General features: G+C 38.8%; 1 protein-coding gene across 1 annotated transcript; it reads left to right on the forward strand.

Moving 5' to 3' along the window:
• The first annotated feature begins 8,053 nt into the window (after positions 1 to 8,053).
• LOC121377536 (gastrin/cholecystokinin type B receptor-like) lies at positions 8,054 to 24,033 on the forward strand. Its single transcript, XM_041505574.1, has 2 exons — positions 8,054 to 8,149; positions 22,813 to 24,033. Exon 2 carries the CDS (start codon positions 22,820 to 22,822, stop codon positions 24,029 to 24,031), a length of 1,212 nt encoding a protein of 403 aa, XP_041361508.1. The 5' UTR covers positions 8,054 to 8,149; positions 22,813 to 22,819; the 3' UTR covers positions 24,032 to 24,033.
• Positions 24,034 to 26,768: the final 2,735 nt, after the last annotated feature.

The raw sequence follows: 26,768 nt of genomic DNA on the forward strand, positions 1-26,768 counted from the left end.
CTTGATATTAATGTATGATTTTCTTAACCCAACCCTAAATTTAGCCCATTTTCTTTCTTGGGAAGGCCCCCCCCCCCCCCCCCCCCCATAACCACTGTCGACTGTGGTTGCATTCAATTCCATAGCGCCATACCCCAAAAACATATTTCTGGCAGAAATACTGCCTTGGTAACGTGTGAATGTTTTCTTTGCCATATTGACCCATTCTGGGTGAGGATTCTATGTTGGTTATGTGTAGCTGTACAGTGTAGCATTACTAACCTAAAGTTTGACAAGGCCACTGATAATTCACCGTGACGGTGAAAAGACATTGTTTTCACACTTTACGAAGCCAGTGGCGGATCCATGGCGGGCCCAGGGGATCTGTCCGCCCACAGTATGTTCAAGTGCCTCTGTGTCATGTTGTTGTTTGTTTTTATTTTGCTTTGTTTTTTCATTGATTTGCCCTTTTAGCTGTGTTGGTCCACATACCATTTGTAACTACTCTCCCCCCCCCCAATTTTTTTTAATACAAATAATAATAATAAATAAATAATTAAATAAATAAATACAAATAATAATAATAAATAAATAAAATAAATAAATCAAATAAATAAATAATAATGGAAGCTACAGTTTTTGTTTGTTTGGGTTTTTTGTTTGTTTGTTGTTTTTTTGTTATTAGAAACTACAATGTATAATAAATAATGTTTAGTGTTATGTGACCTATTGTGATCGGTTTCCGTCCGTAGTTGTCCGTTTTGTGTAAATAAATACAAATAATAATAATAAATAAATAAAATCAATAAATCAAATAAATAAATATTATATATATATATACTTTTAAATCATGGAACCTACATTTGTGGGTGTTTTTTTGTTTTTTTTGTGTGTTTTTTTGGTGGGGGGGGGGGGGGGGGTTGTTTGTTTGTTGTAGTTTTTTTGTTATTAGAAACTACAATGTATAATAAATAATGCTTAGTGTCATGTGACCTATTGTGATCGGTTTCCGTCCGTAGTTGTCCGTTTTGTGTAAACATTTCAAAGTTTACCTCTTTTCCAAAACCACTTAACCAATTCCAATGAAATATTGCTGGAAATTCCATAGGTCATATAGAAACAAATTTTAGGCCCAAAAGAGGAAATATTTTTTTTTCTTAAAAAATCTCCCTTTTCTTCACAAATGTCGTAAACAAATAGTCTTCAATATGTAAAGGTAATTAAATAGTATATCATTTTCAATAATAAAAACAACACATTAATATAATGTACACAAGTCACCTTTTAAGCCCATGGTACTCATATTTAATACTTATCTACACTTAATATGGAAAACTAAGTTTTCTCAGGCTCGTCGATTCTGGTGTTGGAGTTAGGGGGAGGACCGTAGAAAATGAAATGTATTTTGGTGTTCGACTATATTAAAAAAACAAAAACATAATTAAACTTTAAATGACTGAAAATTAAACTTTAAATAACTGAAAAATTGTTAACCAATGTAGAAAAACGTGTTTGAAGCTATCCATAAGAAAACGTTTTTAAAGCTATCGGACGATTTTTTAAAATAATAAAATAATAAATCATTGTTCCATTTCCATTGTTCAATCATTGATCCTATGGATCAGCTTCTGAGGAAAATTTGAAATAGAATGTTCAATGTTGTCATCAGTAACTGTAATAGCATATGTAAATGAAATGTGTTGATGTGTACAGATTCGTAACTTAAAGAGGTATCGACTTCGTGTTCACGGTTAATATAGTGATAAAGTGCTCTAATAAACTAGTACAGCTTTAAGTGTGTTTGGTGTTACTGTTTTTCCAGTCGTATGTTTTTAAACATATACAAATGACAACATGAAGTTGATGACAATATTGTGAATGGTGAAGCCGCAATACTTCTTGTTTTCGGTCAAGTGGCTGGCTGTTGTGTTGTTGCTCAGAGGTTGAGCGCTTATTTTGGATTTCAAGGTTGTAGGATCGACTACATATGGTGGAGCTTAAAAGCTTTTGAGTTCTTGTGTTTTTTGTATTTGGTTATTTGTTGTTATTTAATTCGGTTTTTATTTTTTAGACCTATAAGTGAGCGCAAGTGAGACGTATAAATACGCGCGAGTGCGTGTGTGTGTGTGCGTGTGTGTGAGAGAGAAAGAGAGAGGGGGGAGGGTAGGGCCTATATATAACCGGCTTCCACCCATCTTGAAGACTATTCGACAACAAAGGAAAATGGCAGATAATGAAAAATTACACGTTTTTTGTCCTGGGACATTTTAAAAAAGTCGATATAGGTGATATGGTTTCAGTCTAATATGTGGAATCCATGTCAATGTAGTGTTGTTTTCACGATTTATGTTTGGACAAAAAGTGGAGAAAATATAACAGTAATTAAAGGTAGATTAATTTATCGTGGTTGATAAATTGGTTCTGACTTTAGTCTTTGAGTTACTTTATAATTCGGTGGATCAGTCTCAAGGACAATTTCCAAATTAAAGCCTGCAGATGAACCATATAACATTTTTGTTCAAGTAGCTGTGAAGAGGAGGGTAGAGATTGTCTATTAGGCTGTATGAATGCTCTTTTGTTCCCTGCCTTTGAGATCCACACCTTGTAGTAAACATCAGACTATATTAGGCTGTATGAACGCGCCTTTGTTCCCTGCCTTTGAGACACAAACTCTGTAGTGAACATCAGACTATATTAGGCTGTATGAATGCCCCTTTGTTCCCTGCCTTTGAGACACAAACTCTGTAGTGAACATCAGACTATATTAGGCTGTATGAATGCCCCTTTGCTCCCTGCCTTTGAGACACAAACCGTGTAGTGAACATCAGACTATGTTAGGCTGTATGAATGACCCTTTTTCCCCTGCCTTTGAGACCCAAACCGTGTAGTGAACATCAGACTATATTAGGCTGTATGAACGCGCCTTTGTTCCCTGCCTTTGAGACACAAACTCTGTAGTGAACATCAGACTATATTAGGCTGTATGAATGCCCCTTTGTTCCCTGCCTTTGAGACACAAACTCTGTAGTGAACATAAGACTATATTAGGCTGTATGAATGCCCCTTTGTACCCTGCCTTTGAGACACAAACTCTGTAGTGAACATCAGACTATATTAGGCTGTATGAATGCCCCTTTGTTCCCTGCCTTTGAGACCCAAACCGTGTAGTGAACATCAGACTATATTAGGCTGTATGAATGCCCCTTTGTTCCCTGCCTGTGAGACACAAACTCTGTAGTGAACATCAGACTATATTAGGCTGTATGAATGCCCCTTTTCACCCTGCCTTTGAGACCCAAACCGTGTAGTGAACATCAGACTATATTAGGCTGTATGAATGCCCCTTTGTTCCCGGCCTTTGAGACACAAACACTGTAGTGAACATCAGACTATATTAGGCTGTATGAATGCCCCTTTGTTCCCGGCCTTTGAGACACAAACCGTGTAGTGAACATCAGACTATATTAGGCTGTATGAATGACCCTTTTTCCCCTGCCTTTGAGATCCAAACCGTGTAGTGAACATCAGACTATATTAGGCTGTATGAATGCCCCTTTGTTCCCTGCCTTTGAGACACAAACTCTGTAGTGAACATCAGACTATATTAGGCTGTATGAATGCCCCTTTGTTCCCTGCCTTTGAGACACAAACTCTGTAGTGAACATCAGACTACATTAGGCTGTATGAATGCCCCTTTGTTCCCTGCCTTTGAGACACAAACTCTGTAGTGAACATCAGACTATATTAGGCTGTATGAATGCCCCTTTGTTCCCTGCCTTTGCGACACAAACGTTGTAGTGAATATCAGACTATATTAGGCTGTATGAATGCCCCTTTGTTCCCTGCCTTTGAGACCGAAACTTTGTAGTGAACATCAGACTATATTAGGCTGTATGAATGCCCCTTTGTTCCCGGCCTTTGAGACACAAACTCTGTAGTGAACATCAGACTATATTAGGCTGTATGAATGCCCCTTTGTTCCCGGCCTTTGAGACACAAACCGTGTAGTGAACATCAGACTATATTAGGCTGTATGAATGACCCTTTGTTCCCTGCCTATGAGACACAAACTCTGTAGTGAACATCAGACTATATTAGGCTGTATGAATGCCCCTTTGTTCCCTGCCTTTGAGACACAAACTCTGTAGTGAACATCAGACTATATTAGGCTGTATGAATGCCCCTTTGTTCCCTGCCTTTGAGACACAAACTCTGTAGTGAACATCAGACTATATTAGGCTGTATGAATGCCCCTTTGTTCCCTGCCTTTGAGACCGAAACTTTGTAGTGAACATCAGACTATATTAGGCTGTATGAATGCCCCTTTGTTCCCTGCCTTTGAGACACAAACCGTGTAGTGAACATCAGACTATATTAGGCTGTATGAATGCCCCTTTGTTCCCTGCCTTTGAGACCCAAACCGTGCAGCAAACATCAGAATATATTAGGCTGTATGAACGCGCCTTTGTTCACAGCCTTTGAGACCCAAACTTTCTGGTGAACATCAGACTACATTAGGCTGTATGAATGCCCCTTTGTTCCCGGCCTTTGAGACCCAAACCTTGTAGTGAACATCAGACTATATTAGGCTGTATGAATGACCCTTTGTTCCCAGCCTTTGAGACACAAACTCTGTAGTGAACGTCAGACTATATTAGGCTGTATGAATGTCCCTTTGTTCCCGGCCTTTGAGACACAAACTCTGTAGTGAACATCAGACTATATTAGGCTGTATGAATGCCCCTTTGTTCCCTGCCTTTGAGATCCACACCTTGTAGTGAACATCAGACTATATTAGGCTGTATGAATGCCCCTTTGTTCCCTGCCTTTGAGACACAAACTCTGTAGTGAACATCAGACTATATTAGGCTGTATGAATGCCCCTTTGTTCCCTGCCTTTGAGACACAAACTCTGTAGTGAACATCAGACTATATTAGGCTGTATGAATGCCTCTTTGTTCCCGGCCTTTGAGATCCAAACCTTGTAGTGAACATCAGGCTATATGTTGTATGAACGCGCCTTTGTTCACTGCCTTTGAGACCCAAACTTTCTGGTGAACATCAGACTATATTAGGCTGTATGAATGCCCCTTTGTTCCCCGCCTTTGAGACACAAACACTGTAGTGAACATCAGACTATATTAGGCTGTATGAATGCCCCTTTGTTCCCGGCCTTTGAGACACAAACACTGTAGTGAACATCAGACTATATTAGGCTGTATGAATGACCCTTTGTTCCCTGCCTTTGAGACACAAACTCTGTAGTGAACATCAGACTATATTAGGCTGTATGAATGACCCTTTGTTCCCTGCCTTTGAGACCCAAACCTTGTAGTGAACATTAGACTATATTAGGCTGTATGAATGCCCCTTTGTTCCCGGCCTTTGAGACACAAACACTGTAGTGAACATCAGACTATATTAGGCTGTATGAATGCCCCTTTGTTCCCGGCCTTTGAGACACAAACACTGTAGTGAACATCAGACTATATTAGGCTGTATGAATGCCCCTTTGTTCCCGGCCTTTGAGACACAAACTCTGTAGTGAACATCAGACTATATTAGGCTGTATGAATACCCCTTTGTTCCCTGCCTTTGAGATCCACACCTTGTAGTGAACATCAGACTATATTAGGCTGTATGAATGCCCCTTTGTTCCCGGCCTTTGAGACACAAACTCTGTAGTGAACATCAGACTATATTAGGCTGTATGAATGCCCCTTTGTTCCCGGCCTTTGAGACACAAACTCTGTAGTGAACATCAGATTATATTAGGCTGTATGAATGCCCCTTTGTTCCCGGCCTTTGAGACACAAACTCTGTAGTGAACATCAGACTATATTAGGCTGTATGAATGCCCCTTTGTTCCCGGCCTTTGAGACACAAACTCTGTAGTGAACATCAGACTATATTAGGCTGTATGAATGCCCCTTTGTTCCCGGCCTTTGAGACACAAACTCTGTAGTGAACATTAGACTATATTAGGCTGTATGAATGCCCCTTTGTTCCCGGCCTTTGAGATCCAAACCTTGTAGTGAACATCAGGCTATAGGTTGTATGAACGCGCCTTTGTTCACTGCCTTTGAAACCCAAACTTTCTGGTGAACATCAGACTATATTAGGCTGTATGAATGCCCCTTTGTTCCCTGCCTTTGAGACCCAAACCTTGTAGTGAACATTAGACTATATTAGGCTGTATGAATGCCCCTTTGTTCCCGGCCTTTGAGACACAAACACTGTAGTGAAAATCAGACTATGTTAGGCTGTATGAATGACCCTTTGTTCCCTGCCTTTGAGACCCAAACTTTGTAGTGAACATCAAGCATTTTAACACCTAATCCAATTGTTGGGATGTATCAGGCCACAATACTTTCTAACGCAGGGTTGGGAGCAGTTGCTAGAATAGCCATGGTAGACACTTGTACCTGGATGTAGATGGATTAATTCATTGTCCACTTACTAGTATATAGCCTTGTGAAACATGTAATATGCAACTTCTTTTGGTATTTTATCAACATTTATCAGCTTAAACATAAAAACGTGAAAATTAGATTAGCAGGGGACAATATTTCGAAATCTGAGGGAACCGGAAGTCGGTTCACGTGGTTTTTACCAAGGTAACGAATTGTTCGGTTACGTGAATTATATTTGCGTAACCCGTAGGTTACCTGATCGGTTACCTCAAAATTACGTTGAAATTATATTTTAAATACAGTTTTTAGCTGAAATATAAAGTTAAAAAAAAAAAAAAAAAAATGTCTTTAATGCTTGCCAAAGTTAATAATATTATAAAAGAACGGAATATCAGCCCCAGTACTGAAACAAAATACAGGGGCGTAGCCAGAAAATTTCATAGCATTACGCCAGGGGCGGTCCCATCTGCATTCAAGAAAAAGGCGCCTCGGGAGGTGGGGGGTCAACTTCCGGGGGCGGTCCCTTCTGCTTCGACGCACCACACTACTCGGCTACAGACCAACTCTCTCTCAGCTGCCGGTTCCGCGGAGACGCAGGTAGCCGGTCTGTTTCCATCTGTGGCGCTGCTGGAACAGAAGTGACCGCCACTGCGCGCTCCTGGCGTAGTCTGTAGCCGAGTAGTGTGGTGCGTCGAAGCAGAAGGGACCGCCCCCGGCAGTTGAGAGTTGAGCCGCCGGTTTTGGACCCCCCCCCCCCCCCCCCGAGGCACCCCTGTCGGTCTCGCCTTCTTCTTGGATGGGACCGCCCCTGGCTTCTGAGCAGACGGGTTTAATCCCGCCGGAGCTGCCGTGGGTCTCCTTCTCCTCCTACTTGTCGATCTACGCGGCTTATTGTCACCGTATAGAAGGGTGACAATAGTCGCGTTGCCGACATGCTGAATACGGTACTTGACTTGACCAAAGGACCAAGCACGTTCAACACAACCCCAAGGGTCGGCGGGGGGGGGGGGGGGGGGGGGGGTACGGAGATGATTTCAAACCAACTTCATCGTACAAAGCTCAGAGTAGGTATGCCTAATTATTGCACCATCAGTTTTGTTTCATACACACATAAGTTGAGAGAGAGAGAGAGAGAGAGAGAGAGAGAGAGAGAGAGAGAGAGAGAGAGAGAGAGAGAGAGAGAGAGAGAAGAAATAGGGGTGTGTGTGTGGGGGGGGGGGGGGGGACACGTTTACGCAAAAAATAAACACATTTTCATCGTAGTTTCATATATAAATAAGCTCACCACAATCACAATGCAATACATAACAAACAAAAAACAATTACCAGTTAGGGACGTTGACGATATGTATAAATACAGTTTGTTTTATAGTGTATCGTATCTAAAACGTGGTAATTTTACTTTACCGGTAACCATAATTTTACTTTACTTTTCCCCTTGTCATACTTGTGACGTCATCTACACAAGTTGATCACCACTTGATCCATGATCATAACTGGTAGCTGCCTTGAACTTTCTCTTCGTCGAAAATAGTCACATGATCAGGTCAAAATCGCTACATGCGTTACCCGAGTAGCTGGCCAGAAGTCGGCCTCACTGTCAACAAACAGTTATTGACGTCAGACCCAGGTTGACGTCATAAGTCATCCTAAAGGTTACGTCAGAACAAATATGGCCGCGTCCATAAGAGGACAGTTTCGTTTTGTAGCTGTAAAGGTTTTTTGCTTACAATAACATTAATAGACGCCCACCGCGGGTAAGTTATGACTCATTCAGTTCAGATTAATTAATATTACCTGCAGTATTCTAAATAGTTATACAAAACGTTATAATCAGTATATCTGAACAGGTTTTTACAATATTCAATAGGATATATTGCTTTTTATTACATATTCAAGTCAACTGCCGGAACTATACCGTATTCAACGCTACTATTTATAGCACATGGTTACTGGGAATGCCCTTCGCGATATGTAAACAAAGTTTGTGCTTGGTTTGTTTAAAATGTTTTTTTGTGGAAAATTTGAACTGAAAACAGACGAAAACGGTGACAAATATTTACAATTTAATGAGGGCGATACCAAAACTTGAGACGGGAACACTACTAACCAACGAGCTTTTAATCCACTATAGTTAAGGTCGACGACAGTCACTTTTTGGACCCTTGTTTTGGCTTTGTTACATCGTACACAATTCTTATTCTTTTTCAATAAATAAAATATCTCCAACCGTAATTTTGTGATATGATATATTTGACAAAAGGTACGTTTTATTTCTTTCATCTTTCAAAACTTCAATTTAATATTTTGTCCAGAATTATGAAAAAAGAAAGAAAGTACGACCTGTAAACAGCGTTGTCTGCTTGTTATAGGAATTTGACAAGGGTCAAGGTTAGTAGACTAGTTTTTATTTTAATGTGTCGCAGCATTGTAATAATACAGCTAATTTTGAATTTATATGACATCAGTATTCCATTGACGTCACTTTGCATCTCCTTATAATCACAGGTGCTTGATCAGCGGATATCAAAATAAATTCTTATTATTTTTTAAATTAAAAAATATTTGCAAAATAAGCTAATAAAAACAATACAAAACATCATCTAACCAAAATTTTACCATTCTGTCACGTATTTGAAAGTGTCTTAATATCGACCCCCGTCTACTATAATTCTCCGATTCGTGTTGCACGTCACATCCGCTGACCTTCACCCTAGCATGCCTAGCAACCAGTGAACTGGGTGAAAACAAATGGCTTATTTACACTGAATCGCATATCAGTGTTAGACATTTTTGTCCATTAAGAAGCACAGCACTTCTATTTTCGATTCTGTCAGTCCTCTAGTTATACTATAACTACACCTGAACATGATATGTTGTGAAATAAAAATGTTTTATTGTTAATTTTACTTAAAGTTGCCGTATAAACATGGACGTATAAGCATCCTCCTACAAACACGTTTTTTGTAAATAATTTCAGTTTGGTTTGAAGTAGGAAGAAAAGTAAAAGTGTTTGGGAAATAACAAAAACATACTATTTTTATATGCAACTTACAACACAATCGGGTCAAAAATAAATAAATTGTAATAAATTTAATAGTATGTTAAAGGGCGTTAATTGTTGGAAGGTATGTGCTTTTAGTATATATATATATTACTATATTAGAGTGAAATTAAAACCATTATAAAGAACAAGGAATAACCGTTAAAGAGGTACCAAGATTATAACAAACAGTAAAACTAAAATTGCCATAACTTCCATAATTAAGAAAGTTATGGCAATTTTAGTTTTACTTCCATGGTCAAGTACAGTCTAGTAATTAACATTAAAACAATAGGAATGGATGTAACCATAAAATGTTACTCATTTAATTAAAAAAACAAACAAAAAACATAATTAATTTCCTTGATTTTCAACTTATCAACATTTATGATTAAGTATAATTCTAATTGTTTTTGTAGATTAAAGCTAATAAAAAAATAATAAATGGGGGGCGGCGCAGACGATACAGCCATGGCCGTACCACTTTTTAAAGATGTAGGCCTACGGCATGGCCGTACCACTTCTTTTTGGGGGGTGGGGTGGGTGGTGGGGGTGGGGGTGGGGTAGGGGGAGTATATTTGTTATATCTGTGAAAATGTCCTTACAAGCAATTTGAAAGGCGAGTCTGGCAACCACGAGCCGTATCACTATTTTTTTACACTGTGCCGCCCCTTAGGGGCGTGCGCAGGAAATTTTGCAGGGGGGGTCGGGGGTCTGTGGGGCCTTCCCCCCCGAAAATTTTGAAAAATTGACCCCTTCTAGGGCTATTCTGAGGTGTTTTCTGCTGGCTAGCCGAGCTGCTTTCTGACCACATTTTTTTTGGAAAGAAATTACATTAAAAATCGGGATATGAAATTGTTTTTCGCCTTGAGCGGGGGGGGGGGGGGGGGGGGGGGGGGGGGGGGGGTTCGACCCCAACCCCCCCTCCCTTGCGCACGCCCCTGTAAATATACAAATACTAGTTGCATGGTTGCATACTTCCGACATTTTGTTTGACAGTCGATAATCCCGAGTGTCTATCTACAGCCAATTAAAACATCGAAAATGTTGCTATAATAGTATAATTTAAGTATACTAGTGAAATAACAGAAATATTCCAACATGTACTGGAAGATTTCAAATGTACTCCACGTGAAAAAGAAAGTGAAAGGGCGCTGAACCACATTATGATGAATAAAACTCTCGTAAAAAATTGGTACACAACACAAGCAGAAAAAGTGAGGAACATTTACACCATTTCCTATACACAAGAAAAGGGATTTATGAGGCAAAAACACTTCACAGACTTTTACACAGAATTCAATGAGTATTTGAACTCTATGGAATACAAAGAAGAAACTTTGAAATTTGGTAATGGTGTTATGGTCCAACAGCTTTTAACCAGTGCTATGTTTCGCATTCAAAGTCGTTACCTAGAAGAAGAGGCAAAGTCTGTTAAAAAAGATCCACCTATTTCACACAGCGAAATCTCTCTGGAATCAGAATTGTCTTCAGAAGGAAGAGGGAAAATTCGGTATATCGGTGGATATGTATTGGCCAAATGTGAATACAATCTGTCCCGAAGGTTGCATAACAGTTTGTTTCTTCCAGGGATGGATGAGTATGTCAAACAAATTCAAGAAAGCCGTGCAATTCTGAACGAAATGAGTGTATCTGCTACAGAAATACAGGAAATTACATTTTATGAAGAAACTTTGAATGAAACGGCAAGGAAACAAAATATATCAGAAGGATTAACAAACATACACGACAGAATATTTGAATTCTTTGAGATACTCGAGAAAAAAACACGATCTCTCTTGTCCACGAAAAATCTGACAAAACATAGAAAATACTTATATTGTTACGCTCATGCGATACTTAAAAAAGATGTATCACGTTTGGAATATTTTACCAACTCCTATCTGTACATTAGAACACCTGCTGATGTTGCCCCAGAAGAAAAAGAAGATGAAATTATTACATCTGAAGTTTGTGACAGTTTGGCCAGTACATGCCATAATCTTGAACTTCTTTTCAACAAAATTATCAACCTTTTCCTTGCTGTTTCTGAATCACAATTCAGAAAGGATTACTTGATTTCAATCAAAGTGGAGAAAGGCAAAGCTTTAAGGAAGAAAGTTATGCAAAAGGAGGAAACAAAAGTATTTAAATTGGACATGAAGTTTATTAAATCAGACTAGTCGGAAAATAAAATGATTTCTCATTTGAAACTAAAAGCTGCGTTTCTACAAGATCCAACATTTTATGATCGTTTTCTCAAAAATTACCTTGTGCAACTACTAAAAGCTTATGGCATTTCAAGATCAACCACAAATTCAAAACAGGTTTTAGGCAAACAGCTGATAACAGTGTTAAAAGAAATGACAAACTTTGTTGACCCGTCTTTGCTGGAAGATGAACATGGAATCCGATCTTGTTCAGATTCTGATCCTAATAAGCCTGCACTACAGAAACATGTTGTTCACGCTGAAACTAACTTGCCCACTCAAACACAGTTACAGCATACAGATGTGTTTGCTGGCCCTAGTTCTTCTAATAGGAAAGAAGAACCAAATGAAACAGGAAAACAAGGAAGTAAATCTGCACAAAAAACAAGAACTGCCAAAAGACAAAAAGGAAAAGGTAAAGGTAAAAAACAAAGTGAAAAAAACAAAATAATGACCAAAATCAACGAAACACTTAAAGGCTCTAGTGACTGTTGCGGAATATGTTCAAAATTGTACGAGGATGCCACAGATTGGATTTGTTGTGATTTCTGTTCCATTTGGTACCATAGATACTGTATTGGTTTGGACGATGACGATGACTGGGTCGTAAGTTCCAATCCTGATGCTGTATACACTTGTCCTTTGTGTCTTTAAGGCACATGATTAAAGCATATTTTGAATAACATGGCTTTCCTACATGTATACAAAGAATGTGAACGACAAAACCATATATTGTAATCAAAATCATATCGTCGCACAAGGCAAAGTCAAAAGGGAATTTTGGCAAAGTCGTGATTGCTTCGCATTGTCCAAAGGGAAATTGCTTCTCCACCAGAAGATCATTCACCAGAAGTTCATTCACAGGACATTTCATCCCTCCTGCACACCGCCCCTCTCAAAACTGAAATAAGTGTTCCACTCCAAAGACTAAAACAAGTGTTCCACTCCAAAGACTAAAACAAGTGTTCCACTCAAGACATAAATAAGTGTTCCGCTCTCAAGTGTTAAATAAGTGTTCCAGCCTCAAGACTAAACCAAGTGTTCTACTCTCCAAGCTAAAACAAGTGTTCCACTCCAAAGGCTAGAACAAGTGTTCCACTCTCAAAGCTAAAACAAGTGTTCCACTCCAAAGGCTAAAACAAGTGTTTCACTCTCAAAGCTAAAACAAGTGTTCCACTCCAAAGGCTAAAACAAGTGTTTCACTCTCAAAGCTAAAACAGGTGTTCCACTCCAAAGACTAAAACAAGTGTTCCACTCTCAAAGCTAAAACAAGTGTTCCACTCCAAAGGCTAAAACAAGTGTTTCACTCTCAAAGCTAAAACAAGTGTTCCACTCCAAAGGCTAAAACAAGTGTTTCACTCTCAAAGCTAAAGCAGGTGTTCCACTCCAAAGACTAAAACAAGTGTTCCACTCCAAAGACTAAAACAAGTGTTCCACTCCCAAGGCTAAAACAAGTGTTTCACTTTCAAAGCTAAAACAAGTGTTCCACTCTCAAAGTTAAAACAAGTGTTCCACTCCAAAGACTAAAACAAGTGTTCCACTCTCAAAGCTAAAACAAGTGTTCCACTCCAAACACTAAAACAAGTGTTCCACTCTCAAAGACTAATGTCTTAAAAATTCTCATACATGAAAAAATGTGAGTAGTTCATGTATATATCCACATCTACATACATAAATCCACACACACACACACACACACCTATATATATATATTTATGTAGAGAAATAGTATATAAATGCAAGTCATAATGTTGGATTGTTAAGTACTCTGTAAGCCTTCTTCAATGACAACAGTATTAAAATTACAACAAAACGGAAAAAATAATCTTTGTTGAATATTAAATGATACAATTTATTTATTTTTACAATTTATTTATTTTTATGACACACAAGCATCTTACTATTTATTGTTTTATTCCCAAAACGTATATTTCAATCGGTAAAATACAGTTCTGTTGAAAATGGAGACGAAAAAGTCTGTACGCATCTGTACGAGGGACGAATGGCTTCTTATATGCAAGGGGCTGAACTCTTGGTAAACTTTTTACTATACGACGTCACTTCCGTCAAAGCATTTGAAATATCGTTTAACATAGGAAAAATGGCGAGTGTCGTACCTTTCTTAACTATTATAGTAGACGGGGGTCGATATTAAGACACTTTCAAATACGTGACAGAAAGGTAAAATTTTGGTTAGATGATGTTTTGTATTGTTTTTATTAGCTTATTTTGCAAATATTTTTTAATTTAAAAAATAATAAGAATTTATTTTGATATCCGCTAATCAAGCACCTGTGCTTATAATAACCATAAACTGGGTACATGACGTTTCCTTTTTGTAAAAATTCCAGTGTAAAATTGCTATTGATTTTTTTTTTTTTTTTAACATTACTAATGCACCTGGATGTGTTTGAACAAAATCTTGTGATTAAAAAATTGCACCTTTTACGAAATATGGATTTCTAGTGAAATGACTGTAAGATATGCTATATTTATTGTGTACGAAGCCAAAACAAGGGTGCGAAAAGTGACTGTCGTCGACTTTAGCAACAATGCGGTCTCATAACGTAGAAAACTTGAATGAACTGTCATCCGGATTATTCAGTGGAGCGATGATTTATGGAGGCATATTTAATATAAACTTAAACTTTTCAGCAACGAATAATTCCATGAACATCAATAAAAGAAAACACACCGATGACGAATCAGACACTGAGTGAACAATTCTTGACATTTTTCTTCGTTGATAAAACTGGCACGCTGAAGGTTTTCTGACGTATTACGAGCAAATTAAATATTATATTGTTCGTGAATTTTAGCTATTACATTGTCTTTAAAAGGCATTTCAAACAATATCATTAAAATTATAGGTAACTTTTCACTCGTTCTTTCTTATTTCTGTTTATTGTTTAAATAGAACTATATTATTATCTAGCAGTGTTACAATTTCTGAATTATTATTTGGAATTTTTTTTCCAATTTAGGGTATGTAATAAATACAAACCTACGTATATGTAATTTTGTCTATATATTTGCTTTATAATAGTGTAAACGTGTATAAATATAAACGTGTGCCCCCCCCCCCCCCCCCCGCACCTTCCTACGCCACTGATACTATTTTGCAGAACTTCCCATAGTTAATCAGCATAAAATTAACTAAGGTCACTTTTCACACTATTGTTTTGGCTTCGTAAACAATGAATATTAACTAGGTAAAACCTAACAGCGAGCGCAAGTGAGATAAGGCCATGCGAATGAAAGTTATAGATTTGCGTCCACCGCCCGCATGCCGTGAAAAGTACCGCCTAAATTTTCATTATTTACAAAACAAAATTATTATTTGCACAAAAAAGTCACTTAAAGGCATACTGTCACAGATTTTAGGACCTTATTTAAAAAATTAATAATAATAAAAAATGGATAATAAATAAAAATTGCATTAATTGTTGGAAAACAAATCTAGCTATCGCATCACCTTAAGTTAACTGAACCATGATGGAATGAAATCCATGTCAACCATCTCGGCAATTTTACTTTTTGAATTATGGACCATTGCCATAATTCAATTCTTTTTACAAAATATAATTAATAAATGGAGTATGGTGGTTATGAAGATGGTTGAATAAGTACATTTAGGGACAAATAAAATACATTTTGTTCAGGTAATACTTTGTCAGACTTTTAAACAGGTCAGTGGTCTGTGACAATATGCCTTTAATGATCATCACACAAATTCAAGTTCCAAATCGTCAATAGTGGTAATGTCTACGAGGTCCTTCGCGCCAAAACTGCCATCTCCGTCATAAATTCTGAAGTGTAGCCCAGTAGAGCATTGAATCCTCAAGCATGAAATTAAAAATGTTCAATAGTTTATATTCCACCTTCAAACATGTCAAAGACCTCATTTGGACTTGATTCTACTATGGGAATAATAGATCAATAAAAATAATGAATAATGAAAAAAAAAGCCTCATGTGTTTTTAAAATTGTTCGGACGCAAATCTATAACTTTCATTCTCTTGGCCTAAATTAAATACGCTGTATAGGCCTTAATTGTATACGTGCGTGTGTGTGTGTGTGTGTGTGTGTGTGTGTGTGTGTGCTGGGGCGGATCCAGCTTTTCTGATGGGGGGGGGGGGGGTCCAAGACAAAAAGGGCACCATATCATTATGAAAAGGCACTTTTGAAAAAATACACACAGTTCACATGGACCATAATATAATAGGGCTACAACAGGGACGCTGGAAAAAAAAAACAAAAAAAACCCCAAAACCTAAATAAATTTGTAAAAAACCCTAAAAATCCTAAATAAAAGGGGCACTTCTCAAATTTGAGGGGGGGGGGGGGTCCGGACACCTTGGACCCCCCTCTAGATCCGCCCCAGGTGTGTGTGTGTGTGCGTTCGGTACCTGGTGTATGAGTGATTAGTTAGCACCACCCGATGGAACGGGTCAATATATATACGACAATATAGCGTATGCACATGACTTGTTCCATCGAGGTATGCTATAAAGTAATTGTCATGGCGTCGTATTAATTGCGTCACATTGTTCGGAGGCTTCCACCCCACTTAAAAAGTTTTACATTTAAAAAAAAAAAAAAAAGCAAAATGGCAGTCGGCGAAAAATTATAGGCTTTTCCTCCAAGAGATCTCAGCGAAGTCGATATAGCAATAGCTGATATGGTTAATTTCGTATGTGAAATCTGTGTAATTATAATAGTTTTTATCAGGATGCCTGTCTGGACAAAATGTAGAAATCTTAACGGTAATTAAAGGTAGGTGCACTGGCGTAGGAAGGTGCCAAAAAGTGGGTGGGCACACTTTTATATTTACACACTTTTACACTATTATAAAGCAAATATAAAGCAAAATATATGCCCCCCCCCCCCCCCCCCCCCCCCCCCCCGCCGCGCTTCCTACGCCAGTGAGGTGAGCAATGCATCTTAGTTAATCATAGGCGTCGGAAGATGGCAGCAACTGGGGGGTGGGGGGGCACTTATTAAATGCTAGTTCATATTGTGCATATTGTCTCCCCCCCCCCCCCCCCCCCCCCCCCCCACACACACACACTTTCAGAGGAGATCTCGGCGAAACCGATATAGCTGACATAGTTACAATCTGGTATGTGAAATCTGTGTTATTGTAATGTTTCTTTTCCCCACGATTTCTGTCTTGGCAAAATGTGAGGAATATATATTAGTAATAAAGGTAGGAGAGTAATTTATGGTAATTGTTAACAACTGCACCACTTATATGTAGGCCTATATAATATTATTTTGTAATGACCACACCTACAATCCGTCCCACCAATCTATGAAAATGTATTGTTGTTTGTTTTGTTTTTTAAAAAATAATTTCAGTTTGGTTTGACGTAAGAAGAAAAGTAAAAGTGTTTTGGAAATAGTAAAAATAAACAAAACAACAACAAACAAACAACAAAAACAAACAACAACAAAAAAAACCCCAACAACTAAACACTCTTTTTTGTGTGCAATTTGGACAACAATCGGCTCTGAAATAAAGAACTTACAGTATATTTAATAGTCTGAAAAAAAGGCGTTCCCTGTACTATTAGATTAATCCATTATAGTGTTACAGCGCATGGGCGTCGATCGGTGGGGGACGGGAGGGGGTAGGGACGCGTCCCCCTCACTTTTCCACGCCGGGGGACAATCTATATAAATGTCTACCCCCCACCCCCCCCCCCCCCCCCCCCCACACACACACTTTTTCGTTTAGCAAAAGCAACAACAACACCACCACCAACAACAACAGCAACAACAAAACAAACAAAAAAGAAGAAAAAAAGCGACACACGACGTACTGATTTTGGTCGGTTTTAAAACGGACAACTATTTTGTTAAACTGTCAGACATCAACGTTTTGATTTGCAATTTGGATTTGTTTCCTTGAATTAAACGTTTAACCACTAATGTGTAGCTTTATGATTTTCATTCACATTCCTTTATCACACACACTCACACACGATGTACACACACACATACACACACACACACACACACACACACAGACACGCAATGTACAGGCATCGAAATAAGTCGAGAACGGTCGTTCAGGTTACCGGGAGGTTACCACATGTAAGAAAAGTCGAGAACGGTGTTTCGTTCTCGACAAAAATTTCTTAACGTAAACCAGACAATGCATTCCGGTCTTCTGCGTTTCATTTTCTGGTAAGGAATTGCATCGATATTCGCGTACTTGTGCAATTGCAAGCAGTTATAGTTAATCCGCGTTTAAGCAGCGTCCACTAGATGAATTTACTTCCGCGTTTCGTTTTCTCGTACGAATTTGCACCGATGTTTGTGCGCACTTGTGCAATTGCAAGCAGTTTCGGCAATCCACATTTAAGCTTCTGTCGCGGGTCAGGCCATTGCCTATCCAGAGACCGGACCCGCGACAGACATGCTCAAAACTCCAGTGGTATATGAGCAGGTTAATACATATCGGTTTCGGTTTCCGCGTTTAAGCAGTGCCCACTAGATAAATTTACTTCCGGATTTCATTTCTCGTACCGATGTTCGCGCGTACCGATACAATTTCAGAATTATTATTATCTTTCATTGTTGTATGATAAAATACGAGAAGATAGAAAACAGAACATTTTAATTTTAATCAATTTATTTATTCAATTGTTCAGTTATTAAATATGAGTCACATACTTGTAAAGAATTATATGTAATACATTAAGAACAGTGATGACATACAGAATGAATCATAAATACATGTATACTACAATAATCATCTGGCACACATACAAGGGCGTTAAAAGTAGTAGTAACAGGAATTCAGTTCTAACTTTCATATAGTTGTGGTAACCTATGTGTTACCAGCCTATATTTTGTGGTAACCTGTAAATGGGTTACCAGACACAATGCTTATTTCGATGCCTGAATGTACACACAAACACACACACACACACACACGATGTACACACACACACAATGTACACACACACACAATGTACACACAGACACACACACAAACACACACACATACACACAAACACGATGTACACACACACACACACACAATGTACACACAGACACAAACACACACACACACACACACACGATGTACAATCACACACAATGTACACACACACACACACACACACAATGTACACACAGACACACACACACACACAAACACGATGTACACACACACACACACACACAATGTACACACAGACACACTAACACGCCCCCCCCCCCCCCCCCCCACACACTTTTAAAGCCGGATTGACGCCCATGTTACAGCGCATTATGGTACTAGTGTATGACAGTGAATAATAGTCTAGAATCGCCAAGTAATTTGCAATGTGCGTCTGACAAAAATAACAAAAAGCTTTAAAGTGTATAGATATTCCCACACGGAACGTCTGTTTTCATACTATCACAGGGGATAACCACATACGGGTAACTGGACGTACATGATGAGTATTTAGGAATTAGATAACAGGCATCAAAAATTGCGTGTGATGTTGGTAACTGACAGTGCCATGCATCATGAGGATGTGGGTAGGCCTATTTGTTTCGGTTGGATGAGGGTAACTGTTCGATTCAGAATGCCGTTCAAGTCACAAATAATTCAAACTTGGTTGATTGATTACTTTAATTTGAATATAAGGGACGGGGCGTAGCCTAGTGGTAAAGCGCTCGCTTGATGCGCATTCGGTTTGGGATCGATCCCCGTCAGTGGTCCCATTGTTCTATTTTTCGCTCCAGTCAGTACACCACGGCCTCAAAGGTCGTATATGCTATGCTGTCTATGGGTTTATTTGCGCTTCCCACAGGCAGGATAGCACAAACCATGGCCTTTGTTGAACCAGTTATGGATCACTGGTCGGCGTAAGTGGTTTACACCTACCCATTGAGCCTTGCGGAGCACTCACTCAGGGTTTGGAGTCGGTATTTGGATTAAAAATTCCATGCCTCGACTGGGATCCGAACCCAGTACCTACCAACCTGTAGACCGATGGCCTAACCACGACGCCACCGAGGCCGGTATTTGGCGTCGGAGTCAGTACAAATGCATGACAACAACACACATATCAAGGCATCCGTATCCAACAAATTGCATGAGTCCAAGATCATAAGGTGAAATCATTTTTGTCTGAGAAACTTGACAGAAAGTAAGTTACAATGGGGCTGTTCAGATATTACGTTACGCTATTATGTCCAAATTAGACCCCCCCACCCCCCCTTTATCACACCGCGGTGGAAAAGAATCCCATGTGATACTTATCGTCTCTTCACATGTGAGAATACGTCTTTTTGAGAGGTTATGACCTCCGATCACGTGAGCAGAGATGTCACAATGTATAACTCCGCATAAATTTTATGCAAAAAATGTGCACATGGTTCTTTCGATTCATATTTTTAAATCGGAAAATGCTATATATAATTAGTGTTTGCAGCATAATTTAACAAGATATATATTTTAATAATTTAGTTTAGCCTTGAATAGTTTTATACTATTGTTTGTGTAAACATCATTGATAGATGTGTGACGTCGGAATGCAAAGTTTCATTGATAAATAGCTCAATGAAGTAGCCACAATATGACGTCATTTTTGTTCATTGATGTGCGGCGTAATAAATGAAATACTATACTGGTTCCCGTGTGAGACCGTTTATATTACAACTCGTGTGTCGTTAATCGTACATCGCGCGATTTCGCCAGATTAAAAATAAACTCGTTGTAATATAGACGGTCTCACACGGGAACTCGTTTAGTATTTTCTATGTAACGCTCCGTAAACCTAGATTATACGCCCCCCAAATATTACGTAACGTTTGGACCCCCACCCCCTTCATTCACAAACCAGTCCTGCGATTGGTGTACGGTAATTTTAACATACTATTTTGCAGTTTGAGATAGCGCAGATACCCATTTCAACTCGATTTATAATCCTTAACTAACATTAAACATTGTCGCTATGACAGAGCGTTTATGGAAAAAAAAGAAAGAAAAAAAGAGAAGTAATAATAAAAAATAGCGCGCGACATAACGCTGTCAAATACACACACACACACACACATGCAACGCCACATTACGTTTGGACCTACACCCTCGAGCGACACGAATATTTGATTGGCCCTAATTTGCATTTTGATGGCGTGTGTTAAATAGTATGGCTCGGACAGAGGATGCATCGCACAACTAGCACATGTAATAATTGTAACAAGAAGATGAAGGGGAAAACATAGGAAATTATTTCTATCAACCAGTAGAAAATACATTTTTATTGGAGAATCTTTATCACAAACAGATGCTCACATATAACTTCTGATATAGCATCTTTAAGTGATTGCAAGATTGTGTAAATTTCTACTATATTTATATTGGATTTATATTCACTAAATATGCTGGTTAAAATTAATAATTTATGCTGCAATTGAAAACAATCAGTTATCTTGCAGTTTTAAATTAAAAGTTTGCTTATGGATAAATAAAATTGACACATATTCTTCAAACTGTCTATTCCAATAAAGGTCACAAATCTCCTGTTTACTGACATCTTTCATTTAATTTCAAAAGTAAACACCACCTTGTACATCAATGAGAGCCCAAACAAGTAAATGCTAAATCAGGTAGAGTATCATTAAATAGGTATTTACAAAATATTTACCTGTCAGTTTAATATGAAAGACATAATCGACGAAAATCAGTTTTATTCTGTTTCCGACACTACTTTATATCATTTCACAGAAGCAACAAGATTTCCCCTAAAAAGGTCTAAATGTTTAGCTTTAGTCGCACTAATAAGACGAGCTGGGTAATTTACAATACTTCTTTCTTGGTTTAAATTATCAATATAACAATAAAGTTTATATAGCCAACCAGTTCTTTTCACAACAAGGTTAGTGCATTCAGAAAAAACATATTGTAATACTACATTGTTAGTAACAATTTACCATTCTTTTTAATACAGATAATAAAAGTGGGTACAGACCAAGCTCAGCTCTAGAAGCCCAATTATGGGCACGATTGCTTAATTCAATTAAATTATAGTGTTGACTTGCATAATTTTAAGATATGAATATGTTAATGATATGAATTGGGCACCTCAGACTTCATTGGTATGTAAAAGGATAGTTTCAGTAAGATAATTAAATAACTGACATGACATGTCCACTGATCCAAGAGTTCTTTCTGTAGTTTGTAAAAACAGCCCAGTCTTTTTTTTCTTTTTTTTTCCAAATGGATTTTGGAGCATTCTTTAAAATTACTCCTAGATATGTATATTTTGATACTACTGGTACTATATTACCAGAAAGATGCCATACATGATCATTTGTTGCCCTTTGCAGTATTTATCTAGTTGGTTAAAGGGACATTCCTGAGTTTGCTGCATTGTAAAATGTTTCCGACTAATAATTTTTTTCTGTGCTTAAACTTACATATTAAATATATTTTCTTGTTTAGAATATCAGTGTCTGTATATTCAATGTGTTTCTGGTCGTCTTAATATTTGTAAGAAGCCCTAACTGGAAATAAAATGAAATTTACGCTTATACAAATATCAGAACGATCAGTAACACGTTTTATATACAGCAACTAATATGTTATGCAGGAAAATATATTTGATATGTAATTACAATCGTTAAAAAGTCTCTGTTAGTCGACAACATATTAAAAATTGCAGCAAGCTCAGGAATGTCCCTTTAAGAAGCAACCGTAATCCATGCGATGTTTTCAATTGAAGCAGGAGGCCATCTGCTTAGACGCATTGTGTTTAATCAACAATTCTGCATATATATTCTTGAAATTAATTAATGAACATGTTGAACAATGTTGGGATAAAATGCAACCTTGTCGAACAACAGCATTTGACTGAAATGATTGTGATGTTTCTTTATCAGTTTGAACACTATATGTGACACTGGCATACAGAGCGTTTATAATTTTAAGAACATTGCCTGTAATCTCCATAAGAGCAATAGTTTACTCCTATCCACGGAATCAAATGCTCATTTTAGATCTATAATGCATGCATATACCTTTTTACACACATGCACGCACGCGCAAAGAATCCACCCCCCTCCCCCCAAAAAAAACAAAACAAAAAACAAAAAACCCCAACAACAACAAAGCTGTTGGTCATTATTGAAGAAGAAATATTTAGTTTTCTTACATTTTCAGATAAATCATGCCTGCAGTAAAGTACATGATCTATGTGGGACTCACCAACACATCTGGAAAGGACACTACGCAGACGATAAACGCGGACGAATATCTTCATTCATTGAACGACAAGTTCGAGCTGACGATCCTCACTGCTATAGTGTTTCTGGCCGCCATCATGGTCGTCGGTTCCGTCGGTAACATCATCGTGTGCTACATCTACCTGACGAAGTTCAAGGTCACCACTACGCGGTGTTTCGTCGTGACCCTTGCGTTCTTTGACCTTCTGACCTGCTGCGTCGCGATTCCTGGAGAACTTGTAGACTTCAGTCAAAACTACACTTTCAAAAACGTCAAACTGTGCAAAGCGCTGAGTTTCTGTAACGCTTTCACCACCATGACATCTGCGGCAGTTCTCGTCGCCATAGCATCGGACAGATACAAGAAAATCTGCAAGCCTCTCGCCAAACAGATGTCCATAAACTGGGCCAAGGTCGCCGTCGGGTTGAGTTGTGCGATGGCAGTGTTGTTCGCGTGGCCCAATTTTGTTCTGTACGGACCGAGAACAGTTTTGACGAAATATTCCAATATTAACGGAACCGACTGCTCCACGGACGATCGATTCATCGGAACGATTTACCCGCTTCTGTATAACGGGATCCTGTTCCTTCTGTTTGTCACAGCTGTGTCTGTGATGGTTGTACTCTACCTCCACATATGGCGGACTGTCTTAAAACGTGTGGGGTTACACGAACCGAAAGCGAAACTCGCCACCAACACACAGATGCGGCAGAGAGTTCGCTACCTTAAAGACTCAGGGGAGAGCAATGACCTTACGCCTACCATCAACACGCGGCTCAACGAACCAATCACAGACTTCGTTACAAACGAATGCGATGGCAAGACGTCAACGCTGGACACAAAAGAACCAGCGGTCAAGACGGGGAAATCCGCGCGAGTACAGCAGGCCAGAAAAACGACGTTCATGCTGTTTCTGATCACGCTGGTGTTCGTGCTGAGTTTTCTGCCCCACCTGGGACTGATGGCGGCTCGAGGGATCCACAAGGTAATGTTCGACAGCTTGAGTCCGGGGGCGACCGCCGCCTACAACTTCTTCCTGAGGTCCTACTTCATCAACAGCGCATCCAACCCCATCATTTACGGCTTCTGCAATCTGAGGTTTAGAGACCAGTGCAAGGCTCTGCTTGTAAAAATCTTCCACACAGGACAGACATGAAATATGGCCGAGTATGTTCAGCGCATTGATCACACTTGGATTTGAATGGTTTCAGTTGAACACGATAACTGAAGATGCTAGGCAATAGCTTGCTTTTAATCTCATTGAACTTTTTGAAGTTGATAGTTATTTTTGTCATTCTTTCTTTTCTCTCTCTCTCTCTCTCTCTCTCTCTCTCTCTCTCTCTCTCTCTCTCTCTCTCTCTCTCTCTCTCTCTCGGTCCCTCCATCCCTCCCTCTCTCTTTCTCTCTGAAGAATATACGTCCAAAACAATTTCAAGTCCAGGGGCCTAATTCACAAAGCTCTCTTAGGCTCTGCTAGACAACAAAGCATCCTCTTTGCAAGTCTTTTAGCATTGCACTGCGATATCGCAAAGTTGCGAGAGTTTAGTGAATTAGGCCCCAGATCTGGAAGAGGTGAGTTCGCTCCTATGTTCTCCGCCCGTGTGAACGCCAATGGAGGGAACGTAATATTCCTTCTGACACAGGACAGACAATGACAGAAAGAGAATTGACAATTTTATGAAAATAGACGTCAGAAGATAGTGTTTCAGTTTCGCCGCTCAGAATATGAAGGCCCAATGTGGAAACTGTTTTTATTATTGAACCTTTAAGAATATTAACACCATGTAGTTTTTTTTCGTGCCATGACGCGCCGTTTGTCGATTTCATTTGCCTGTTTTGTACACAATAGCCATGCAGGTTTTTTCTGCTAGAGGGTAAAACAGGTATGTCGCCATAGGCAAATGTTTTTGCAGATTGAAAAAAAAGATTTAACCTTTTGACAAAATTAATTACTCTTTACGTTAATGTATGATTTTCTTAACCCTAACCCTAACCCTAAATTTAACTCTCTTTTTTTTCTAGGGGAGGCCCCCTATACCCACTGTTGACTCGTTGCATTCAGTTCCATAGCGCCATACCCCCAAAACATATTTCTGACAGAAATACTGCCTTGGTAACGTGTGAATGTTTTCTTTGCCATATTGAACCATTCTGGGTGAGGATTCTATGTTGTTTACGTGTAACTGTACAGTGTATGATTACTAACCTATGGTATGACAAGTCCACTGATTCTATGTTGTTTACGTGTAGCTGTACAGTGTAGCATTACTAACCTATGGTATGACAAGTCCACTGATTCTATGTTGTTTACGTGTAGCTGTACAGTGTAGCATTACTAACCTATGGTATGACAAGTCCACTGATTCTATGTTGTTTACGTGTAGCTGTACAGTGTAGCATTACTAACCTGTGGTATTATGTTGTTTACGTGTAGCTGTACAGTGTAGCATTACTAACCTATGCTATGACAAGTCCACTGATTCTATGTTGTTTGCGTGTAGCTGTACAGTGTAGCATTACTAACCTATGGTATGACAAGTCCACTGATTCTATGTTGTTTGCGTGTAGCTGTACAGTGTAGCATTACTAACCTATGCTATGACAAGTCCACTGATTCTATGTTGTTTGCGTGTAGCTGTACAGTGTAGCATTACTAACCTATGCTATGACAAGTCCACTGATTCTATGTTGTTTACGTGTAGCTGTACAGTGTAGCATTACTAACCTATGCTATGACAAGTCCACTGATTCTATGTTGTTTACGTGTAGCTGTACAGTGTAGCATTACTAACCTATGGTATGACAAGTCCACTGATTCTATGTTGTTTACGTGTAGCTGTACAGTGTAGCATTACTAACCTATGGTATGACAAGTCCACTGATTCTATGTTGTTTACGTGTAGCTGTACAGTGTAGCATTACTAACCTATGGTATGACAAGTCCACTGATTCTATGTTGTTTACGTGTAGCTGTACAGTGTAGCATTACTAACCTATGGTATGACAAGTCCACTGATTCTATGTTGTTTACGTGTAGCTGTACAGTGTAGCATTACTAACCTATGGTATGACAAGTCCACTGATTCTATGTTGTTTACGTGTAGCTGTACAGTGTAGCATTACTAACCTATGGTATGACAAGTCCACTGATTCTATGTTGTTTACGTGTAGCTGTACAGTGTAGCATTACTAACCTATGGTATTATGTTGTTTACGTGTAGCTGTACAGTGTAGCATTACTAACCTATGCTATGACAAGTCCACTGATTCTATGTTGTTTACGTGTAGCTGTACAGTGTAGCATTACTAACCTATGCTATGACAAGTCCACTGATTCTATGTTGTTTGCGTGTAGCTGTACAGTGTAGCATTACTAACCTATGCTATGACAAGTCCACTGATTCTATGTTGTTTACGTGTAGCTGTACAGTGTAGCATTACTAACCTATGGTATTATGTTGTTTACGTGTAGCTGTACAGTGTAGCATTACTAACCTATGCTATGACAAGTCCACTGATTCTATGTTGTTTACGTGTAGCTGTACAGTGTAGCATTACTAACCTATGGTATTATGTTGTTTACGTGTAGCTGTACAGTGTAGCATTACTAACCTATGGTATGACAAGTCCACTGATTCTATGTTGTTTGCGTGTAGCTGTACAGTGTAGCATTACTAACCTATGCTATGACAAGTCCACTGATTCTATGTTGTTTACGTGTAGCTGTACAGTGTAGCATTGCTAACCTATGGTATTATGTTGTTTACGTGTAGCTGTACAGTGTAGCATTACTAACCTATGGTATGACAAGTCCACTGATTCTATGTTGTTTGCGTGTAGCTGTACAGTGTAGCATTAGTAACCTATGCTATGACAAGTCCACTGATTCTATG

This window comes from Gigantopelta aegis, chromosome 7 (genome assembly GCF_016097555.1).
Source record: "Gigantopelta aegis isolate Gae_Host chromosome 7, Gae_host_genome, whole genome shotgun sequence".
NCBI classification, from domain to species: domain Eukaryota; kingdom Metazoa; phylum Mollusca; class Gastropoda; order Neomphalida; family Peltospiridae; genus Gigantopelta; species Gigantopelta aegis.